The sequence below is a fragment of the Dermochelys coriacea genome, chromosome 11 (assembly GCF_009764565.3).
Source record: "Dermochelys coriacea isolate rDerCor1 chromosome 11, rDerCor1.pri.v4, whole genome shotgun sequence".
NCBI lineage: Eukaryota > Metazoa > Chordata > Testudines > Dermochelyidae > Dermochelys > Dermochelys coriacea.
Window position 1 is genome coordinate 33633158 of NC_050078.2, and position 23830 is coordinate 33656987.

A 23830-nucleotide genomic window follows, 5' to 3' on the forward strand; every position below is an offset into this window, starting at 1 on the left:
TGTGATGGTTGGAGATTAGAAGACTATGTGAATTTCTCACTCATCATCAAAGGAAAAGTCCATCTGGGTAGCGACATTGTCAGCTTGTTTTCTGTGTGAAGATACTATACATTTGGATTAAAAGAAAAACCCTTTATCTCTGGACTGTTTGGATTATAACAGGGCAGAATAACTAAATGAGAAGACGGAGATCCCCAGAGTTATTCCTGGTAGCCCTGAGAGATCTTTAGGAAACTGGCAGATTACTATATCTCTGCTACCATTTGGAATTATAGACTATGATTCTCTTGTACATATATTATACCTGCTTTCAACAACTCATTGTTTTTCCTAGCTAATAAACCTTTAGTTAATTTACTATAGAATTGGCTGCCAGCATTGTCTTTGGTGTAAGATCTGGAGTACCAATTATTGTGGGGTAAGTGACTGGTCTCTTGGGAGAAACCTGACGTGGTGTGATTTTGGATTTAAGTGAACTTTTATCACAAAGTCCAGTTTGTCTTGGTGGTAAGACAGGCTGAAGAATCTAAGGGGACTGTCTGTGACTCCATGGTAAGACTGGTAAAGTGATCCAGGAGTTCACACTTGTTACTGGCTTGGTGAAATCTAATTATAGAACACACCACCAGTTTGGGGTGTCTGCCCTGTTTTCTGACAGCCTGCCTTGAGGTAGGTACTCACAGTCATGAGCCACTCCAGACAGTGTGATAGTATCTACTCGAAAAGAGACCGCCACCATGCTGGAGTGACCACTGGCAGGTAATGCTAGAGATAGGGGAGAGTTGCGACCCAGGGACCTAACCACTTGCCAGTACCACTCGTAATCAACAGCCCCATCACAGCAAGTAAATTTTTTTTTTAAATAGAATATCTGTTTGTGTGAAATATTCAAATGGACCGAAAAAGAGTGTAGTGACTAATGGGTCAAATAAATGATAAATTTGTACAACCTGCAGATAGCTGGAAAGACCTAAACACAGTAACTATTCGCTTAACGTTGTAGTTATGTTCCTGAAAATGCGACTTTATGCAAAACGATGTTAAGTTAATCCAATTTCCCCATAAAAATTAATGTAAATGGGGGGGTTATGTTCCAGGGAAATTTTTCTCACCAGACAAAAGACCACACATGCACAGTATAAGTTTTAAACAAACAATTTAATGCTGTACACAGCAATGATGACTGTGAAGCTTAGTTGAGGTGGTGAAGTCAGAGGGTGGGTTATTTCCCAGGGAATACCTTACTGCTAAATGATGAACTTCAAGGGTTAACCCATTGTTGTTAATGTAGCCTCACAGTCTACAAGGCAGCACGAATGGAGGGAGGGAAGACAGTATGGCAGAGACAGAGACACACACCGTGAGAGAGAGAGAGAGAGAGAGAGAGGGGTGCACATTGCCCCATTAAGTAAGCTGACCCCACTCTAAGTACACTGCCTTTTTAAATAGATCAGCAAGTTGAGACAGAAGCTTTCGCCAGGAAGCTCCCTCCGTCCTGAGCCCTGTCGCGTCTCCCCCCCTGCTCTATGGAAATGGGGTAAGTGGAGTGCAGGAGCAGGGGGGAGGGGGACACCCTGACATTAGCCCTCCTCTTTCTCCTTGCTCCGGGGAGCAGCTCCAAGGCAGAGGGCAGCAGCAGCACATGGCAGGGGGGTGGGGGATGGAAGAAGAGACTCAGCTGAACTGCCTGGCAATTGGTAGCCTGCTGGGCGACTGCCGCACAGGGAACTTAAGGGAGTGGGGAACTGATGGGGAGCTGCTGGTCCACCCTGGTTCCAAGCCCCCACCTGCTAGCTCCAATGGGCTGCTCTTCCTGCAAGCAGTGGACAAAGCAGGCGGCTGCCATGTTATAAGGGAGCATTGCACAACTTTAAATGAGCATGTTCTCTAATTGATCAGCAATGTAACAACATTAATCAGGACGACTTTAAGTGAGGAAAGGAATACTTGTGGCACCTTAGAGACTAACAAATTTATCTGAGTATAAGCTTCCATGAGCTACAGCTCACTTCATCGGATGCAAGTGAGGAGTTACTGTACTACAAAAAACTCTTGATACTTGAATGTTAATCCACGTTCTTCATTCAGCAGTGCACTACTGAATGAAATCAAAGGTCATATTACTTCTAATTAATAATGAGAACCATTATTACCTAAAGATGATGAATGCAATCACAAGGCCAAATTCCGCATTCTTTTCCCAAGCAAACTCCCATTCACTTCTGTCTACTTTAATCTAATGTAAATATTTGTATTGGCCACATCACTAGGTATTTGGATGCTTTACTAATTTTTAAAGCATACACGTGAAATTTGCTCTCTCTCTCTCGCTCTCCTTCCCTGACTTCATTTATCTTCAATAGGAGTTTTATCTGAGTAAGTACTACAGAATTTAACTCAAAAATTATTGACTAGCATGGGAGAGAAAAGTTGCCCACACTTGATTTTGATGAGGTCTTTCCTGTGCTTGCAGCTTTATAAAATATAAAGAATGACATATTCTTACTAAACTGCAAGAATCTTAACAACAGCCTGTGCCCAAGAGCTGAGGTGAAGGAATAGGGTCTTTGAAAAAAAAAAAAAGGTATCTGTAACAATTCTGTCAGTTCAGTGACTTTAAATAATTAAATGCTGGTAACAGTGGCATCATAATACCATTTTCTACTTTTAAACACAAGAAGGAAACAAGATTCAGTGAACTCCAAATCTGTTCTGTGATCAGATTTTTAAACTTCATTTTTAATAGTACTCATAACACAACACACTTTAGAATGACAAAACACCTGAGAATAATATAGTATATTTTTACTTGATATACCTCAAAATAGAGATTGGCCCAAGTGAAACGCCCTTACCCAAGCACCCTAACTTTGGGGAATTTTGTATTTGGCTCCAACTGCGGATCCAAACATCACAAAGTCTCTATCTCCATAATGGTCTGAACAGAAATCTAAATTCTTAGCAGACCTGAATCTGTGGGAAAATTGGATCTAGGTCCTAACTTTTTAGCTTGGTCCCTTCTCCAATTTAATTGAATCTGTCATGTTTCTTGACCTCTGCACATAGCTTTGTTAATCAAATATCTAAAGGGAATGCAAAAAAAAAAAGGGGGGGGAGGAAACCATTACATTGTGCAGCAATATTCCTTTACAACTAAAGAAAGGACAAATATTTTTATTGAAAAAGCTTTTATAAAAAACTTCTCTATGAAGTGTTGAGCACTTTTCAAGCACACCAAAACCCATCAATCCCAGAATGTTTCTTTATATTGTATCTGTTGAACAAACTGGTAGCAAAAAAAAAAAAAAAAAAAAAAAAAAAAAAAAAAAAAAATCTTTTACCACTGGACCACCTGGTTTAAAAAGCTTGAATTCCTATTATTTTGTCTCTTTTAGATAGCTTCATTCCTTTCCATTTGTTTTACGAAAGTGAAAGGCAAGTGTAAAAGTTTGAGTGTAAAAGTTCATTCTCCATATCAAAGAAATTGATTGTTTTTCACCCTGACATTCCACTTAAAACAATGAAAACCATGTGGGAGGTGGGGCATCATGTAACAGTCATTATTTGCACAGATGGTCTGCAAGAGTATTTTAACTTTTGATCCAGAAAGAAACAGGAACTTGGGTCATAACTTCAGACAAGGCAATGATCCATAAAAGGAGCACTTGCAAATCTTACATTAATCTTTAGTTTATACATTTTTAAAGCCAACAGTAGGAATGAGATTTTTCCTAAGAAAACTCAAGTATATTTTTTGATGTGAAAAAGCAAATATGTTAGTTATATACAAATATGTAAAGGTTTCCTATTACATTTTACAAAGTAAAAAAAGCACCAAGCAAACCCACCTCTGAACAGCCTGATTCCTCCTTGGACGTGTCATTTTCGAGCCGTCCTGCTATTTTACAAATGTAAAAATATCTATCCTCACAATTTTTAACTTGCCAGTGTCCTGCCTAATAAAAAAAACAAATAAAAAACCAAATCAAACACACACACGATTAAGTAGTTTCTTTTTCTACTTAACAGGCTCTTTTGAATGAGGGAACAAACAGTCAAATTCTCCTCACTTGATTCCTGTGTTTAGTCTTCCCATTGACTTCTGCAAAAACCTTCAATGATACTATTTGTGTGAGTAAGGAAAGAAGGATTTTTCTCTCTGAATATTAAAATGAAATGCCCTTTAATTGACTGAAGCCAATGGGAGCTGCTGTTGCTAGCCCTCTCAGAATCATGTCTTAGATGTATCTTAGCTACCACTGGGCCTGACACTATTAATCCTTTTTCATGCACATAGTCTTTACTCAAGCACGTAAGGTTTGTGGGACTGGGCCCCTAGGCATTTTTAAACTATTGGACATGCACAAAATGAATGTTTTAAAAATTAAATCTTGTGACTCAGTCTCTGCTATATTGCACTTTCTATAGTCATTTACACCTGTGCAAAATGGGTGAAAAATGCCCATGTGTATCAAAATTATAATTTAATTAAATATTATCTTCAGCACCAAGACATTAGGCCTGATTTTCCAGTTCTCAGTTATTAAGAGTAATCCTTGGTTTCTGTGGGACTGGACTACTCCCATGAGTAAGGATTAATCACATGAGGAAGGGTTTGCCGGACTGGGCCCATTATTAGGGACTAGATAGAATTTCTGATAATTGTGCAGAATAGTGTATTCTTTGGCAAAAACATACTTTACTATAAAACCTGAAAATGGAGTCACAAGGCATTAAGGAAAGAGTTTATTAGTGGGTTTGAGCATTACTGAATTGTCCTTTGGCCAGATAAAATATTGACAAATGTTTTTAGACATCCTTGTTTGGCTAGCAGGAACTGTAATTTATTTTTTTTTAAAAGGTTAAAAAAAAAAAAAAAAAAAAAAAAAAAAGGTATGCATATTGCTCCCAGTCTCAAAATCTCTGGCAGATTTGGAGAACAATCCTGCTGCCACTAAAAACAACGGCAAAAATTCCAATGACTTGGAGCGGGATTGGACACTATATGCTGCTCCTTGATGTATATTTTTACAAGATGTTCCATAAACTGCTATAAATGCTGAGAACTAAGAGCAACATGAAATCGGCACACTATCAAAAAAATTCATTTGGAGCTTTCAAGTTAATAACCTAAACATAATAAATTAAGATGCACTTTATATGGATTTTAAATTATTTTCTTTTCACTGAAACAAAACTACCCACTGATTTTTGTCTTCTTCCATTTGGCAAGCATTGCTTTTATTCCATTTCTGACTGAGGGTGAGGCCCAATGGTTATGATTCATTCTTTGTTTTGTTTCTGCATCAGCAGAATCCTAGAATGATTTTAAAGGCTATATCACACTTTTCAAGACTCAAGAGTCATTAAGCATCAACAGGCAATGTTGTAATGTGGGCGGGGATGGAAGAATATATGCACATTAAAAAGCCCGACACTGATCATGACCAAAATTGATTAACATAACTTTATTTTTAAAGGAAAGGAGGAAAGAAAACTTACAGATCCTTGTGCTGAAACACAAAGTTGACTTGTTCTCTGAAAGATATTAGGCTCTTGTTTGTGCCAGTTAGTGAAGGTTATTGAGGAGCCATCAGACCATTCAAAAATAACTGGAGGTTTATTACTGTTCAAGCCAATCCATGTTTCAGTTACATTTTCTGTAAAAGATTTCAAATTTTGATGAAGCAGAAGTAAATGCCAATTATTTCCATAGGATTAACAGCATCTTTGATATTCTGCATTTTTTTAAAGTCAGTTTCACCTATTTTTCAAAAAATAAATTACACAAACTTTCTGAAAATTTACACAGAGATATGTTTCTGCTTCACTTTTTAAAAAATGGCTTCAAAAGTAAACCAATGTATGTGATGTTATGATCTGTAAATGCCCATGGGGGAAAAAAAATTAGGAGCATATGCATGCAAGGCAGAGAAACACATTATAGAAGAGAAAGTTGACCATGAAGTAGTATCCTTTTTAACAATTTTCAACAATTAAAATAATTAGTCATGCGATTAAAAAAAAAATCAATCATAATTACACAATTAATCGTGCTGTTAAACAATACAATAACATTTATTTAAATATTGTTGGATGTTTTCCACATTTTCAAATATATTGATTTCAATTACTACACAGAATACAAAATATACAGTACTCACTTTATATTTATTTTTTTTTTACTAATATTTGCACTGTAAAAAAGAAACAGTATTTTTCAATTCACCTAATACAAGTACTGTTGTGCAATCTCTATCATGAAAGTTGAACTTACAAATGTAAACAAACTTGTTTCTCTTAGCAATTGGCTGTACAAGAAATAGGACTGAGTAGACTTGTAGGCTCTAAAATTTTACATGGTTTTGTTTTTGAGTCCAGTTATGTCACAAAAAACAACAACAACAAAAACCTACATTTGTAAGTTGCACTTTCATGACAAAGAGTTTGCACTACAGTACTTGTATGAGGTGAATTGAAAAATACTATTTCTTTGGTTATTCACTTTTACAGTGAAAGTATTTGTAAAGCGAGCACTGTACACCTTGTATTATGTGTTGCAATTGAAATTAACATTTAAAAATGTAGAAAAACATCCAAAATATTTAATAAATTTCAATTGGTATTCTATTGTATAACATTGCAATTAATTTTTTTAATTGTGATTAATTTTTTTTGAGTTAATCACGATTAATCGACAACCCTAATCCTTTCCCACCCAGCCTCTGTGCCTGGGAACTAATGGGAGCTCTGCTCTACAGGGCTGGGGAGGCATGACATCTTGGAAGAGCTACTGTAGATTCCCTACTCAGGGCAACTTAAGTTGCAAAGAAAAAGTATCATAAGCATTGCTGCTTTGAGCAGTAGTAGTTCTTGCTCCATAGCTTTTACACAGGGATTATTATTGAATTAAGTAAAACCCCATGCTATCATACAGGTGTAATTTGTAAAGTGTAAAAAAAAAAAAATGCAAAAATTCCTGAGAACTTAAGAACTGGACAGGAACAGACCATGAATTCCAGTGATGATCGAACCTGGCAATACTGTAAACACAATGTAAACACTCAGCCATGCTTGTAGCTGTTTCCATCATTTCAGACTGACTCAGACATTCTAGGCTTCAGAGTGACAATCCTGGAATTTTATTATATAGATGCTTGGGAGCAGTTTGCAGGGGCCCAGCCAATAGTAAAATGAAAACAACAAAAATCAGACTGCAAAGGGCTTACTCAGGACTTGCTCAGAAGCTGGAATATAGATTCATAGATACTACGGTCAGAAGGGACCATTCTGATCATCTAGTCTGACCTCCTGCACAATGCAGGCCACAGAATCTCACCCACCCTCTCCTACGAAAAACCTCACCTATGTCTGAGCTATTGAAGTCCTCAAATCGTGGTTTAAAGACTTCAAGGTGCAGAGAATCCTCCCTCAAGTGACCCATGCCCCATGCTACAGAGGAAGGCGAAAAACCTCCAGGGCCTCTTCCAATCTGCTCTTGAGGAAAATTCCTTCCCGACCCCAAATATGGCGATCAGCTAAACCCTGAGCATATGGGCAAGATTCACCAGCCAGATACTGCAGAAAATTCTTTCCTGAGTAACTCAGATCCCACCCATCTAATATCCCATCACAGACCATTAGGCCTATTTACCATGAATATTTAAAGATCAATTAATTACCAAAATCCCATTATCCCATCATACCATCTCCTCCATAAACTTATCAAGTAGAATCTTAAAACCAGATAGATCTTTTGCCCCCACTGCTTCCCTTGGAAGGCTATTCCAAAACTTCACTCCTCGGATGGTTAGAAACATTCGTCTAATTTCAAGTCTATGGCCAGTTTATATCCATTTGTTCTTGTGTCCACATTGGTGCTGAGCTTAAATTATTCCTCTTCCTCTCCTGTATTTATCCCTCTGATATATTTATAGAGAGCAATCATATCTCCCTTCAACCTTCTTTTAGTTAGTCTAAACAAGCCAACCTCCTTAAGTCTCCTTTCATAAGACAAGTTTTCCATTACTTGGATCATCCTAGTAGCCCTTCTCTGTACCTGCTCCAGTTTGAATTCATCCTTTTTAAACATGGGAGACCAGAACTGCACACAGTATTCTAGGTGAGGTCTCACCAGTGCCTTGTATAATGGTATTAAAACCTCCTTATCCCTACTGGAAATGCCTCTCCTGATGCATCCCAAAACCGCATTAGCTTTTTTCACATCCATATCACATTGGCAGCTCATAGTCATCCGATGATCAACCAATACTCCAAGGTCCTTCTCCTCTTCTAACTGATGCGTCCTCAGTTTATAACTAAAATTCTTGTTATTAATCCCTAAATGCATAACCTTACACTTCTCACTATTAAATTTCATCCTATTACTATTACTCCAGTTTACAAGGTCATCCAGATCCTCTGTATAATATCCCGATCCTTCTCCGAATTGGCAATACCTCCCAGCTTTGCAAACTTTATTAGCACACTCCCACTATTTGTGCCAAAGTCAGTAGTAAAAAGATTCAATAAGATTGGTACCAAAACTGATCCCCGAGGAACTCCACTGGTAACCTCCCTCCAGCCTGACAGTTCGCCTTTCAGTAGGACCAGCTGTAGTCTCCCCTTTAACCAATTCCTTATCCACCTTTTGATGTTCATATTGATCCCCATCTTTTCCAATTTAACTAATAATTCCCCATGTGGCATGGTATCAAACGCCTTGCTGAAATCTAGGTAAATTAGATCCACTGCGTTTCCTTTATCTAAAAAATCTGTTACTTTCTCAAAAAAGGAGATTATGTTGGTTTGGCACGATCTACCTTTTGAAAAACCATGTTGTATTTTGTCCCATTTATCACTGACTTCAATGTCCTTAACTACTTTCTCCTTCAAAATTTTTTCCAGGACCTTGCATACTACAGATGTCAAACTAACTGGCCTGTAGTTACCCGGATCACTTTTTTTTTTTCCCTTTCTTAAAAATAGGAACTATATTAGCAATTCTCCAATCATTCGGTACAACTCCTGAGTTTACAGATTCATTAAAAATTCTTGCTAATGGGCTTGCTGTTTCAGGTGCCAATTCCTTTAATATTCTTGGATGAAGATTATCTGGGCCCCCCGATTTAGTCCCATTAAGCTGTTTCAGTTTCGCTTCTACCTCAGATATGGTAATATCTACCTCCATATCCTCATTCCCATTTGTCATGCTTCCATTATCCTTAAGATCCTCTTTAACCGTATTAAAGACTGAGGCAAAGTATTTGTTTAGATATTGGGCCATGCCTAGATTATCTTTAACATCCATTCCATCCTCAGTGTTTAGCAGCCCCACTTCTTCTTTCTTAGTTTTCTTCTTATTTATATGGCTATAGAACCTTTTACTATTGGTTTTTATTCCCTTTGCAAGGTCCAACTCTACTAGACTTTTAGCGTGTCTCACTTTATCCCTACATGTTCTGACCTCAATAAAGTAGCTTTCCTTGCTGATCCCTCCCATCTTCCACTCCCCTGTATGCTTTCTGCTTCTTCTTAATCACCTCTCTAAGATGCTTGCTCATCCAGCTTGGTCTACAACTCCTGCCTATGAATTTTTTCCCCTTTCTTGGGATACAGGCTTCCGATAGCTTCTGCAGCTTTAATATAAAGTAATCCCAGGCCTCCTCTACCTTTAGATCCATAAATTCTTCCGTCCAATCCACTTCCATAACTAATTTCCTTAATTTTTGAAAGTCAGCCCTTTTGAAATCAAAACTCTAGTTGCAGATTTATTTTTGTTAATCCTTCCATTCAGTTTGAACTGAATTAGCTCATGATCACTTGAACCAAGATTATCCCCTACAACCATTTCTTCTATGAGGTCCTCGCTACTCACCAAAATTAAATCTAAAATGGCATCCCCTCTAGTCGGTTCAGCAACTACTTGGTGAAGGAATCCATCAGCTATCGCATCTAGGAAAATCTGAGCCCTATTATTATTACTAGCACTGGTCCTCCAGTCTATATCTGGGAAGTTAAAGTCTCCCATGATCACGCAGTTTCCATTAGTATTTACTTTATTAAAAACATTAAAAAGGGCTCTATCCATATCCAAATTAGATCCCGGTGGTCTATAGCACACCCCAAGCACTATCGTAGGAGAGGCTCTACTAGTTATTTTCCCCAATGTAATTTTTGGCCACATGGACTCTGTCTTATCCATTGCATCGCTTCTTATTTCTTTACATTCTACCTCATCATTGATATACAATGCTACTCCACCACCTTTACCTTTATTTCTGTCTTTCCTAAACAGCAGAAATCCTTCAATACCTGTAGTCCAGTCATGACTACTATTCCACCATGTTTCTGTTATCCCTATAATACCTCGTTTCACTTCCTGCACCAGTAGCTCTAGTTCCTCCATTTTGTTACCTAGGCTCCTCGCATTGGTAGATCTATGGTAATAGACACTTGACCATTAGACTCTGTTCCCTCTAGGAGGTTGGACTAGTATAGTGTTTTCTGGAGCCTTACAAAAGGGCGTTGAAGTGCATGGGCTAGTGCTCTTCTTTTGAAGGGGAGAATATGGCCCTTAACTCACTTCATACACATCCATTTTGTTTATTTAATTACAACTGTGCTCATTGGGGTAGCAGATGAGATAGACGTCTAATTCTTGTGAGGATCCTAGAGCAAGGGTGGGCAAACTACGGCCCGGGGGCCGTATCTGGCCCTCCAGATGTTTTAATCTAGCTCCCGAGTTCCTGCCAGAAAGCAGGGTCAGGGGCTTGCCCCACTCTGCGCAGCGCCAGGAAGCAGTGGCAGGTCCCCTCTCCAGCTCCTACACATAGGGACATCCGGGGGCTCCATACACTGCTCCCACCCAAGCGCTACCACCACAACTCCCATTGGCTGTGAACCGTGGCCAATGGGAGCTGCAGGGGCGGTGCCTGTGGACAGGGCAGCACGCAGAGCCACCTGGCTGTGCCTCCCTGTAGGAGCTGGAGTGGGAACAGGCTGCTGCTTCTGGGAGCTGCTTGAGGTAAACACTGCCCAGAGCCTGCACCCCTGACCCCCTCCCACACTCTAACCCCCTGCCCCAGCCCTGATCCCCCCTCCCACCCTCCGAATCCCTCAGTCCCAGCCTGGAGCACCCTCCTGCACCCTGAATGCCTCATTTCTGGGCCCACCCCAGAGCGCCCCCCCCCCCAAATTGTGTGAGCATTCATGGCCCACCACACAATTCCATACCCAGATGTGGCCCTCAGGCCAAAAAGTTTGCCCACCCCTGTCCTAGAGAGAGCAGGCATCATAAGTTCTTATTCTATCGAATGTCTGTACCAGATGAGTAATATCATGCCTGAGTCATGTGGAAACCCATCATTAAAAGAACGTAATCAAAAAGAACTCGGCTATTAAAAGTAACACAGTTTAAACTAACTCTCTAGCACTCACCATCTTCAAGAAGGTTAATAAGTAACTCCACATCTGCCAAGGAAGTTATACTAATGAGGTTGCTATTATCAGTCTGGCAAGAGAGTAAAGCCTCATTCCAGTTCTTTTCCTCTTTATGAAGTTTGTAGCAGTTGCGGTTGTAGGGATACCAGCCAGTGTTACAGCGGGTAGGATGGTACTTCCATATATCTTAATTAAACAATAAAAGATAAGAATATATTACACAAAATTAATTTCAGGCTATGCATATATACATAATACAGTCATAGCTATTTTTTTTATTTACAAAAAGTAGAAATATAAAGCCATCCAAGGTAAAGACAGAACATATCCACATACGAACATGAATCATCATGTATCAAAATACAAATGCTAAATATAGATGATACTTTTGTTTGTTTTTTTTTTTTACAATAAACCCACCAAATGAAATATTACCATTGAGAGACTTACCAAATGTTTCATATTCTGTACTATTTCCGTATTTTTTGCATACATAAGGCAATCCAGATTCACATTTATAACTTTGCCAGTCTGCGCCATACTGCGCCTTTAAATTAAACACCACACAGTGATTTTCTCCAAGTGCGCGATCGGTGAGATCTACAACCAATTTTAAAAAATGTAAAATTAACCACAATTTACTTTTGAATTGAAAAACAGGCTTATAATCTTCTACAGGTGTTATCATGTTGATACACAAACCACAAGCCCTCAGTAAAGTAAAACAAGTTTTATTGCTCAGCTCTGGATAATGCAAAGGAACTGATTGAATTCACAGGAATTGGATGGTTGAACATCACAATCTATATTTGCTGGTACATGTTTGCTCACTGAGTGCTATCCCATGAAATACCTGAAAAGTTCCAGTGTCCATTTTCTGTCGGAAATGAATAGCCTTGAAATATGGGACAAGGGATGTCATAGGGCTTATCATATTAATGTGAGACTAATCAGTTAAAATGCCCAATAGAATAGATCTTTAAAATACCCTTTAGTCCAATTAACTAAACCCTGATCTATGTCCCTGGAGTTTTGAATACCCCTTCAAACGAAAATACAAAAAGGGCCAGTACTCTTATAAATTTCAGGTAGAGAGAGCATACAATTACAATGCAATAAAACAGAACAAGAGGAACATCAAATACTTGATCTCCAGTTCAAGAATGCCAATGGTGCTCCATCGGACCACTGCCAGCCAGCAGATTCATCCAGTCTATTTAGCCCTGTCCATAGCAGAATTCTTTTAGTGCTTAACTTTTCTGAAATATAAAAAATAAACCAAAACATGATGAACATTTCAGATGCAGATATACTGTTCTGATCTCTCATGATGATAGCAAAGCAAAGCTTAAAACAAGACTCCAGAAGGCTTAGGAATGCCATTGGCATTTAATCTTTGCTCTTGAAAATGTTCTATTCCATTACTAATCAGCATTATACTGAAAGACAACTAACTCAGCCAGTCACAGTGTAGGGATAACATACTTTCTTACTCATAAAATATACAGAAGTTCAAGAACTGCAAAGCATGTGAATCTCTCCAGTATCATTCAGTGCTGCTGCCCTTAGAACTCAAAACATCCATATGTCTGCAACAACATGATCTCTTCACTTTCCATCGTGTTTCAGCTTTTCTTGCATGAGTGAAATATGATTTTAAGGTTAATTATAGTAAAGAACAAAATTGTCAGACACTTAGATGAACATAATTTGTTGGGGAAGAGTCAACATGGTTTTTGTAAAGGGAAAATCACGCCTCACCAATTTACTAGAATTTTTTAAGGGGGTCAACAAGCACGTGGAAAAGGGGGATCCAGTGGATATAGATTTTCAGAAGGCCTTTGACAAGGTCCCTCCACCAAAGGCTCTTAAGCTTTCATGGGATAAAAGGGAAGGTCCTCTCATGAATTGGAAACTGTTTAAAAGATAGGAAACAAAGGGTAGGAATAAATGGTCAATTTTCAGAATGGAGAGAAGTAAAGAATGGCGTCCCCCAGAGGTCTGTACTGGGCCCAGTCCTATTCAGCATATTCATATATGATCTGGAAAAATGTTAAGCAGCGAGGTTTGCAGATGATACAAAACTACTTAAGATAGTTAAGTCCCAGGCAGACTGTGAAGAGATACAAAAGGATCTCTCAAAACTAGGTGACTGGGCAATAAAATTGCAGATGAAATTCACTGTTGATAAATGTAAAGTGATGCACATTGGAAAACGTACTCCAACTATACATATAAAATGATGGGGTCTAAATTAGCTGTTACCACTCAAGAAACATCTTGGAGTCATTGTGGATAGTTCTCTGAAAACATTCACTCAATGTGCAGGGACAGTCAAAAAAGCAAACAGAATGTTGGGCATCATTAGGAAAGGGATAGATAATAAGACAGAAAATATCATATTGCCTCTATAAAAATCCATGGAACGCTCACATCTTGAATACTGTATGCAAATGTGGTCACCCCATCTCAAAAAAGATATACTGGAATTGGAAAAGATTCAGAAAAGGGCAACAAAAATTATTAGGGGTATGGAACGGCTTCTGTATGAGGAGAGATTAATAAGACGGGGACTTTTCAGCTTGGAAAAGAGACGACTGGGGGGGATATGATTGAGGTCTATAAAATCATGACTGGTGTGGAGAAAGTAAATAAGGAAGTGTTATTTATTCTTCATAACACAAGAACTAGGGGTCACCAAATGAAATTAGTAGGCAGCAGGTTTAAAGCAAACAAAAGGAAGTATTTCTTCACACAACGCGCAGTCAACCTGTGGAACTCTTTGCTAGAGGATGTTGTGAAGGCCAAGACTATAACAGGGTTCAAAAAAGAACAAGATAAATTAATGGAGGATAGGTCCATCAATGGCTATTAGCCAGGATGGGCAGGGATGGTGTCCCTAGCCTCTGTTTGCCAGAAGCTGGGAATGAGCGACTGGGAATGGATCGCCTGATGATTACCTGTTCTGTTCATTCCCTCTGGGGCACCTGGCATTGGCCACTGTTGGAAGACAAAATACTGGGGTAGATGGATGTGTGGTCTGACCCAGTATGGCCGTTCTTATGTATATAAATATTGAGTGCCTTCACCTGTAAACTGTAGACATTTCAAATTCTATAGTAATAGGAATTTCAGAGTTTCCTCTTAGCCACGTCCTATTATTTAAAGTGATAATTGTTGGGATTCCCTCCAAGACCTCTTTCCAATCGGATTCCCAAGAACTCAGTTTGACTCCAGACTTTGTCACTCAGGTATCTTCATTTGGCATACAGCAATGCTACACTGAGTTGATCAGGCTCAAACGCAGTGGGAATAGATGAAGGGTACAGAATAGCTCCAAAATTACGCAGAAACTCTCTCCCTTTATATACATATCTCATTGCATTTAGTATACATTGCATCACATGTTTTTGGATTGGCTTGGTTACTTTGAGCTGTCCATGCATTGTCCAACCTGACCTCCTCTTGACCACCTCTTTACATTCCTATCTTATCTTGTTCATCATTATTTTGTTTGCTGTAAATGGTTCCCTGGGTGTCCTCCCTCTTATCTTGGCTGGTCCAGACAGTCTGTCTTTTTAGTCTAATGATCTGTTTACCTCCAAAGTCTATTTTCAAGAAATGGGGCCTCCTTCCATGTGTTAATCACTCATGTCAGGCCAAGTCTCAGCTACAACAACAGGAAAAAACTGGTATTTGTAGAGAGGGGAAGTATCAAGATTCAGAGCAGTCTTTAGAGCACAAACTAGAAGTCCAATTCTGCAACCCTTTACCTATACTTATATTCCTTAGTCAAACTAGAAATCCCATTGACTTCAAGGGTTTTAGGATCAGGCTCTAAAGGAAGCTCACAAACAAAGGCTCATTTAAGAGACCCTTTCTACAAGCAGGAAAACAAATACATCAAAGACTAAGAAAGTGTTTTCTGTTTATGAAGAGAGTGTCATTCCCCCATACCTGATATTTACTTAAAACCTGCTAAACCTTCTGGTCAGCCCAATCCAGTTAGTACAGGTACTGCAGAAGAAAGATTTTGATACAGGGAAGAAATTAGCCTGAAATTAAAAGGCTCTCTCACTGTATTTGTGTAATTCGCCAGGGAAAATGAACACACCTGTAACTTCTTGTAATGGGAGCACTCATCTCTTGAGTGCTGGCTGTGAAACTGCAGTCCTTTTCTTATCGCAGGTACCCCCTGCAGTCTGCCAGTCAATCTTGGCAGGTCTTCAGCAGCTTGTCCTTCCGCCAAGTCACTAAATCCAAATGAAGCCCTTCTGCAGTACCAAAGTGTACAATAGTCTATTTGCTCTTGCTAGGGTCTTGAGCCCCAGCTATGGGCCCATTAAATTCGGCCCTTTGTTCTGGCTCCAAAACAAGGCCTATCCCTTTCTTGGAGTTTATACCACTTTACTGTGGCTCTTAGGGGAACCTAGGCTCACCCACTACCCCGGGTTCCAACCCAAGAATCCTATAAACAGCAGCCATGTACTACTTACGCCAATCTGTTGCTGCTATTTTCCTGGGTCTTTTCTGAGTATCAGGCCCCCTTTATCTCCAGCCCTATTTCAGGGCCAGCATCCTCTGGTTCTCTCTCTCTTCTCTCTCCATTGCTCCCAACTAGGAACTGACGTGTTAAGGCTCTGCAGTGCCTTTTTTCTAAGCCTGTTGGGCTCTGATTAGCTGCTTCTGTGAGGTTTCTCTAGGCAGGCCTGGAAGATCCACCTTTGCTGTTCCTTTCCTGTTACTTCCTGGGGTGACACGTAGTAGGACTGTGACGTCTCCCTTAGTGAGCTGCAGAGGCCAGATAACCCACATACCTCCCCCAGTAGAAAGGAGTTGGGGTGGTGGTTCTGTCCAAGGATAAAATCCCCTCCTTTCCAGGCTTTGCCCTGCTTCCTCAAGGTCTTCTCTCCCAGACCTCTCTGCCCAGAAAGCTTTTGCAATTTATGCTCCCTGGGAGCTTCCCTGCTACAGAGCCAACATACATCAAAAGGTGAATTTGACCAAAGTTACCCTTTAACAATGTTCTCGAGCCAGGGGACACTTTTTGTTTAGCTATTACAAGGAAGTCAGACAGGTTCTTGGCAATACCCTTGTCTTCCTCAGAGAAATATGAAGTGACGAAAGCCTGGAGTTCCCCCATTATAGGTATCCCATACACTGCACGTAATCCTCAACAGTCCATGGCATGCTGTAATTTATGATGTGCCAAGCGTTTAGCTAGTTGAAAGCTTTTTTCAGCTCTACAGTGGTTAACAGAATTGGGATTTCATGAGAAAGAAACTTTTCTGCTGTGGCCTCCTGAGCTGGAGAGGACTCTCCCTGGGTGTACCTGCGTGTACAACCTTAAGAGATAAGGCTGTCACTCGCCACATTTAGGTCCCTTGCAGAGTTTCCAAAATCCAGGGATTGCACTGTTTTGCCCACTGCTTGTAGTATCTGGCTTAGCAAAACCTACTTTTGTTCTTTCTGTACCAATGCTATTTTATGGATGAAATTCAGTATTTCAGGATCACTTTTATCTTCTTTTTTCCCTCTAGCTATAGCTCTTCTTTTTAGAAGTCCAGTTGTGCCTTTGGCTTGCAGCTTTATTGTGATCTCATATCATTAGGCCTATAGCAGGGCAGCTCTTAATTACAACTGGCTCATGTCCCTCCGGGCTCAATCCATCTTCCTGTTGTAGTGTTTGCACTCTGTACGATTCCAACTCTTTTCAAAGGATGAGCTACGTTAGCCTTCAGGCTTTCCCACTCTTTATCTTTAACCCTGCTAGACTTCAACCCCAACCGGACCTAAAGCAAATTATGGAGCTAAGTCAGCAACTTCTGCAGCAAACACTGCTGTTCCCCAGTCTCTTTTTCAGTTATGAGATGGGTCCTGTTCCCACTGACTGCTTGGGCTAAGATCTGGTCCCTTGAGGAGTGCATCTCTGAGTTCCTACAAGACCTTGACCTTTTGGACCTGTAGGACAGAGGTGGGAAAACTACGGCCTGCGGGCCACATCCAGCCTGCAGGATCCTCCTTCCCAGTCCCTGAGCTCCTGGCTCAGGAGGCTAGCCCCCAGCCCCTCCCCTGCTGTTCCCCCTTCCCCCATAGCCTCAGCTTACTGTGCTGCTGGCACAGTGCTCTGGGCGGCGGGGCTGCGAGCTCCTGCTGGCAGTGCAGCTACAGAGTCGCGGCCTGACCCGGTGCTCTGTGCTGTGCGGTGGCGTGGCTGGCTCCAGCCGGGCAGCATGGCTGCCTGACCTGGTGCTCTGGGAAGCGCAGCTGTAGCATCGCCAGACACCAGTGCTCCAGGCAGTGCGATAAGAGGGCAGGGAGCGGGGTTGGATAGAGGGCAGGGGAGTTCAGGCTGGTGGTCAGCGGTGGGGGTGTGGATAGGGGTTGGAGCGGTCAGAGGGCGGGGAACGGGGGGGTTGAATGGGGGCAGGGATCCTGGGGGGGGAGTCAGGAAGGAGGGGGGGGTTGATGGGGCGGCAGGGGGAAGTCAAGGGACAGGGAACACGGCGGGTTGGATGAGGCAGGAGGCCCAGGAGGGCCGTCGGGGGCAAGAAGCGGGGGGGAGGTCAGATTGGGGCATGGGCCAGGCCACGCCTGGTTGCTTGGGAAGGAACAGCCTCCCCTAACGGGCCCTCCATACAATTTCGGAAACCCGATGTGGCCCTCAGGCCAAAAAGTTTGCCCACCCCTGCTGTAGGATGTTGAGTTGAGCCATGACTTCCCGTTTCACCTTATCTTCTACCTTTCTCCATTCCAGTAGGGGTTGGGTAGCTGTAAAGGCTACTGCCATTATTGGAGCCTCTACAGTCAACACAGGCTTGGTAGTGGCAGCTGTTGATACTAAGTCCTTCACTGGGCGGTGAATCCATATCCTCACACCATTTTCCTGGCTGCTCAAAACCTTACCCCGTTCCTTGTGGGGATGTAAGCTTCCCGGTCAACTATCACCCTGCTTTCCACTTCAGTTCCATACTTTTGTGTTTAATTACATCTCTCTGCCTTCTCCTGGACCATTATCCTCTGTCCTCTCAGTTCCTCAATTTGTTTCAGAAAGTGGTGGCTGGCTCAGATGGATTCTCGTAGCTGAGCACTGAAGTAATCCCGTTGTCCTATGAGCAGCTCCTTCTTGTTCCGTTGCTGCTGCAGCTTGCAGCACTAAATTCTGCTCTCGCAGACTCATCTGATATGTTTCCTTGTGTTCTTTACGTTCATTCTGTAGCTGGTCCTACACCTTGGAGACATTCCGCAGAGCTCTCTGTAAATCCTGATGTAACTTCATGTTACAAAGTTGCACAGAGCACTACATCTTTGCTCTGCCAGATCACCTCAATCTTGGCTCCTCTGTCAATGTAAAGAGCTTTCTTCTCCATCTGTTGTTGCCTGCAACTCTTTTGATTCTCCTTTAACTCCTCGGTGAGCTTGTCTAGCTGTTCTTGGAGCTGGGAGGTCTTAGTCTGCTTTGCTACCTGCAGACTTGCAGTTGCTCCTTTAGCAGCCTCTTTTCTTCATCTCCCATTTTAGATCCATCTCCATGAGTAGCTGCTTGACTGAGGAGGGACTGGTGTGTGTGTCCTGACATTAGGTTGGATCACTCAGTCACTCCTGAAGTTTGTTTGCTCTCTTCTATTCCAGCTACAGCAGCTGCTTCAAATGCTTTTGCATGGTACTATATTGTCCCATCACAGTGTCTTGGTTGGTTGATGGCTTCTGTCAACTAGTTCCCTGTTCCCCTTAGCTGTCTGGTGGCCATTGGCCTCTCATTTCTTGGACTCTGAATCCCATACCTGTTTTAGCAGCACTACCTTCGCCACTGAAGCAGAGAGGGAAGATCTGATTTGGACATCATACCACCTCCTCTCAGCCTAGACTCTATAATTGCTGTCCTAAACTGATCATTACAAGTTGTGCTATGGCGTTGACTGTCTTCAATTCAAGCTATCCCAATCTCAGAGCTCTATTTTCCTTCTAAAATAGGAGTTCCCTGGCCTTATGTATTGGCCGCCACCATGATTGGTCCCTCCCAGTAAGGCTGTGTTGGGCTCTGGTCACCTTTTTCAGGTGTCCTATCCAACAATTGGAGTATTTTAAAATCTGTGTACACACCCTTAACTGTTGGGCTTCTTGAACGCAACCCAATGCTTTCTGCTGAGGAAGACCTGTTAAGAATATAAGAACGGCCATACTGGGTCAGACAAAGGTCCATTTAGCCCAGTATCCTGTCTTCAGACAGTGGCCAATGCCAAGTGCTTAAGAGGGAATGAACAGATCAGGTAATCGTCAAGTGATCCATCCCCTGTCGTGCATTCCCAGCTTCTGGAAAACCAAGGCTAGGGACATGCAGAGCATGGGGTTGTATCTCTGACCATATTGGCTAACATCCATTGATGGATCTATCCTCCATGAACTTATCTAATTCTTTTTTGAAACCAGTTATGCTTCTGGCATTCACAACATCCCCTGGCAATGAGTTCCACAGGCTGACCGTGCATTGTGTGAAGAAGTACTTTCTTATGTCTGTTTTAAACCTGTTGCCTATTAATTTCATTGGGTGACCCATGGATCTCATGTTATGTGAAGATGTAAACAACACTCCTCTATTTATCTTCTCCCCACCAGTCATGATTTTATAGACCTCTACCATATCCGACCTTAGTTGTCCCTTTTCTAAGCTGAACAGTTCCAGTCTTTTTAATCTCTCCTCATATGGAGGCTGTTCCATGCCCTTCTTTGTACTTTTTCCAATTCCAATATATCTTGTTTGCGATGGAGCAACCCAAACTGTATGCAGTATTCGCTATGTGGGCATACAATGGATTACAAAAGTAGCATTATGGTATTTTTGGTCTTATTATCTATCCCTTTCCTAATGGCACATAACATTGTTAGCTTTTTGACCGCCACTGCACATTGAGCAGATGTTTTCAGAGAGCTATTTATGATCATGCCAAAATCTTTCTTGAGCGGTGACATAATTTAGACCCCATCATTTGTATGTACAACTGGCATTATGTTTTCCACTGTACATTACTTTGCATTTATCAACATTGAACTTCATCTGCCAATGCGTTGCCTCTCACCCAGTTTTATGAGATCCCTTCATAACTCTTCACAGTCAGCTTTGGACTTACATATCCTGAGTAACCTTGTACTGTCGGCAGGTTTTGCCACTTCCTCTATTTATCCCCTTTTTCAGGTCATTTATGAATATGTTGAACTGCACAGGTCCCAGTACAGATCCTTGGGGGATCCCACTATTTACCTCCCTCCTCTGTGAAAATTGACCATTTATTCTTGCCCTTGTTTCCTATCCCCTTTTACCCGGTTACTTATCCATGAAAGAACCTTCCCTCTTATCTCATGACTGCTTACTTTGCTTAAGAGTCTTTGGTGTAGGACCTTATAAAAGGTTTCTTGAAAGTCCAAGCACACTATCTCTACTGGATCACCCTTGTGCACATAGTTGTTGACCCCGCTCAAAGCATTCTAATAGATTGATGGAGGCATGATTTCCCTTTACAAAAGCCATGCTGACTCTTTCCAACAAATCATGTTCATTTATGTGTGTCTGATAATTCTGTTCTTTAATATAGTTTCAACCAACCTATTTGCCTGGTACTCAAGTTAGGCTTACTGGCCTGAAATTGCTAGGATCGCCTCTGGAACCTTTAAAAAAAAAAAATTGGTGTCACATTAGCTATCCTCCCGTCATCTGGTACAGAAGCTGATTTTAAGTGATAGGTTACATATTACACTTTGCAGTTCTGCAATTTCATATTTGAGTTCTTTCAGAACTCTTGGGGGAACTCCATCTGGTTCTCGTGACTTATTACACTTTAATTTATGAATTTGTTTCAAAACCTCCTCTATTGACACCTCAATGTGGGACAGTTCCTCGAATTTGTCATCTAAACAGAATGGTGCAAGTGTGGGAATCTCCCTCATGTCTTCTGCAGTGAAGACAATCTTCAAATCTCGGATATCAGACATCTCATACTTGATGCAGTTAAATGCTTAACCCTGTCTCTTCATCCGAACTTGATGGGATAGGGATTTGAATCCCACTTCTGGCACAAAGTTGTAATCAGGGCATTCACTGCCTGACCACCTCCTAGTAGCTAGGTATGGTAATGCAGTCCTTTTCTCACGTCTGGCACCCCCTGAAGGCTGCCAGCTGACTTTGGCAGGTCTTCAGGGTCTTGGCCCTCCAGCCAGGTCACAAAGTCCAAATGAAGCCCTTTCTGGGATACTAAAAAGAGTCCAATAACAAACAGTCTATTTGCCCTCGCTAGGGTCTTCAGCCCTGGCTTTGGGTGCTATAAATTCAGCCCTTTGCTTAGGGTCCAAAACAAGGCCAGTCCTCTACTTGGGGTTTAATTCCTGAAACTGTGGCTCTTAGGGGTACCTGGGCTCACCCACTACTCTGGGTTCCAGCTATGAACAGAAGTCACGTACTACTTACTCCAATCTGTTGCTGCTATTTCCCTGGGCCTCATCCTACTGGACCCCTTTTATCTTCAACCTTATCTCAGACCCAATTCCCTCAGGTTCTTCTCTACCTCCAGTCAAGAGAGGAGCACCCTTTTTCAGTCCTCTGGTCTCAGTCAGAAACTGACCTGCTAAGGTCCTGCAGCTTCTTTTAGTTAAGGCTACTGGGCTCTGATTGGCTGCTTCCATGAGGTTTCTCTAAGCAGGCTGTTCCTTTCCTGTCACTTCACTGCTTCCTGGGTTGGGATGTATAGGACTACAGGGCTACCTGTATGGAGCTGCAAAGGCCAGATACACCTCAGCTTCCAAAAAGGCTTCATTTTCAAGAATGAAATAATAAGCCTTATGGTAAACCATTTGGGAGGGGAAAGGATTAAATACAATAACTACATCCTGGAGTAACACATACATAAATCTTGGACTTTGTTTGTTAAGCCCATAGCTTACTTGCACTCAGATTTTAAAAAGAATTTTACTGGAACAAATGGTGTGGAAAGGTCCTGAAAACAGAAGTGGATAAGAAAAAGAGGTGTATATGCTAGATATTGGTGGCTATGTTGCAGCACCTCTTTGCAAATCTATGGAAACCCTTCTGCGTGAACTCACTGGTTCGGGCTCCAAAGGTCTAGGTCTTAGTAATGACTAGCCACTCTATATAGCCTGCTCCTCAGGCAATCTGGCTGAAATATCCCAAAGCTGTAAAGTTTTGATCTAGACTTGGGTCTGAATTTCTCCATAGTCTGGGATGTTTGGGTCCGGCTTTTGGTTGGGGCCCATTTCTACTCAAGAGCAGTATTTGACACAAGGGATGAAATCCTGACCCTTCTGAAATCAATTGAACTGCCCAGCTAAACAAGCAAAATATATATTTAAGTAAGTTTTAACATAGCTACACATCTACTCACCACTTATATACTTCTGTTCTGCCATGTCTGTGATACTCAGCAAATCTCCTCCTTGTGTCTGACAGGCAACACGTGCCTCATTCCAAGAAAGAACAGAAAAAAGATTGAACTGATACCAAATTTGGGTGTCAGGGTTCTTCTCCCAAAAAATATCACTACCAGGCTCTGTGTGAAAATCAGTTAAAAACAACATGATGCAACAAAACAATTACAGAGAATGCTATAATATAACAATCTAGTTAATGTTGAACACAAAAGTGAAAATACTATTGAAGCATGAGTTTGAACTAATTTTCAATGTTCTAGTGTTAAAATCACACAAGGAAATAGGATGTTATGTGAATTTTAAAAGAGACTTTTCACCAATGTAAATTAACTGTTCAATTTTTCACAATGTTAGTGAGTACTAGGGGGAAGGTCCTCACCTGGTGTAAATTGTCATAGCTTCACTGCAGTCAGAGCTATAACAATTTGCACCAGCACCTAGAAGCGTAATGGTGAAACTAACTCACAGTGAATTTTGTAGGAACAGGGCGAACCCCCATCCCCACAGCGAGAGGGGAAAGGCAGTTACATCTCCCCTTACCCAGTACCCAAGAGGACTCTCTGTTACGGGATGAAACACATTATGAACAATTAATGAAGGCAAGGTTGGGTAGTACTGCTTATTAAGATTTCCTGACATTTCCCCATTATAAAACCATGTTTTCAGTTGATTATTACTTTGCTGAACTCTAACCATCTGGGCTTCAATTTTCCACCTTGCTTGTCTGTCTCAGGCAGAATTTTGGGGGGGAAAATTTGGCCAAAATAGCTCAGCTGTTTCCGAGAACATAGGAATTCTGGAGAACTTTTCCTTCAAAAAGCTAATGTCCCTTTGGCTTTGGAGTGGGGACTTGAAATTTGGCAGTGGGTGATCTTTGGTGTCATGATGTGTCTTTTGCTATCTGTGATGGGGCAGCTGCCCCACACTATCAGAAAGCGGGTTAAAAGCAGCC

The 23830-nt window shown here is 41.3% G+C and overlaps 1 protein-coding gene across 2 annotated transcripts in view; it reads right to left on the bottom strand.

The window, feature by feature from the left end:
• The window catches only part of PLA2R1 (phospholipase A2 receptor 1), a 77179-nt gene that overhangs the window by 43723 nt on the left and 9626 nt on the right, over positions 1-23830 (bottom strand). For both annotated transcript variants that reach the window (XM_038422567.2, XM_038422569.2), the window contains exons 4-9: positions 22833-22997; positions 12588-12701; positions 11893-12042; positions 11440-11628; positions 5503-5660; positions 3849-3956 (exon numbers count right to left, since the gene is read on the bottom strand). In XM_038422567.2, coding sequence (XP_038278495.1) covers positions 3849-3956; positions 5503-5660; positions 11440-11628; positions 11893-12042; positions 12588-12701; positions 22833-22997 — 884 coding nt within the window. The remainder of the gene's footprint in view (positions 1-3848; positions 3957-5502; positions 5661-11439; positions 11629-11892; positions 12043-12587; positions 12702-22832; positions 22998-23830) is intronic.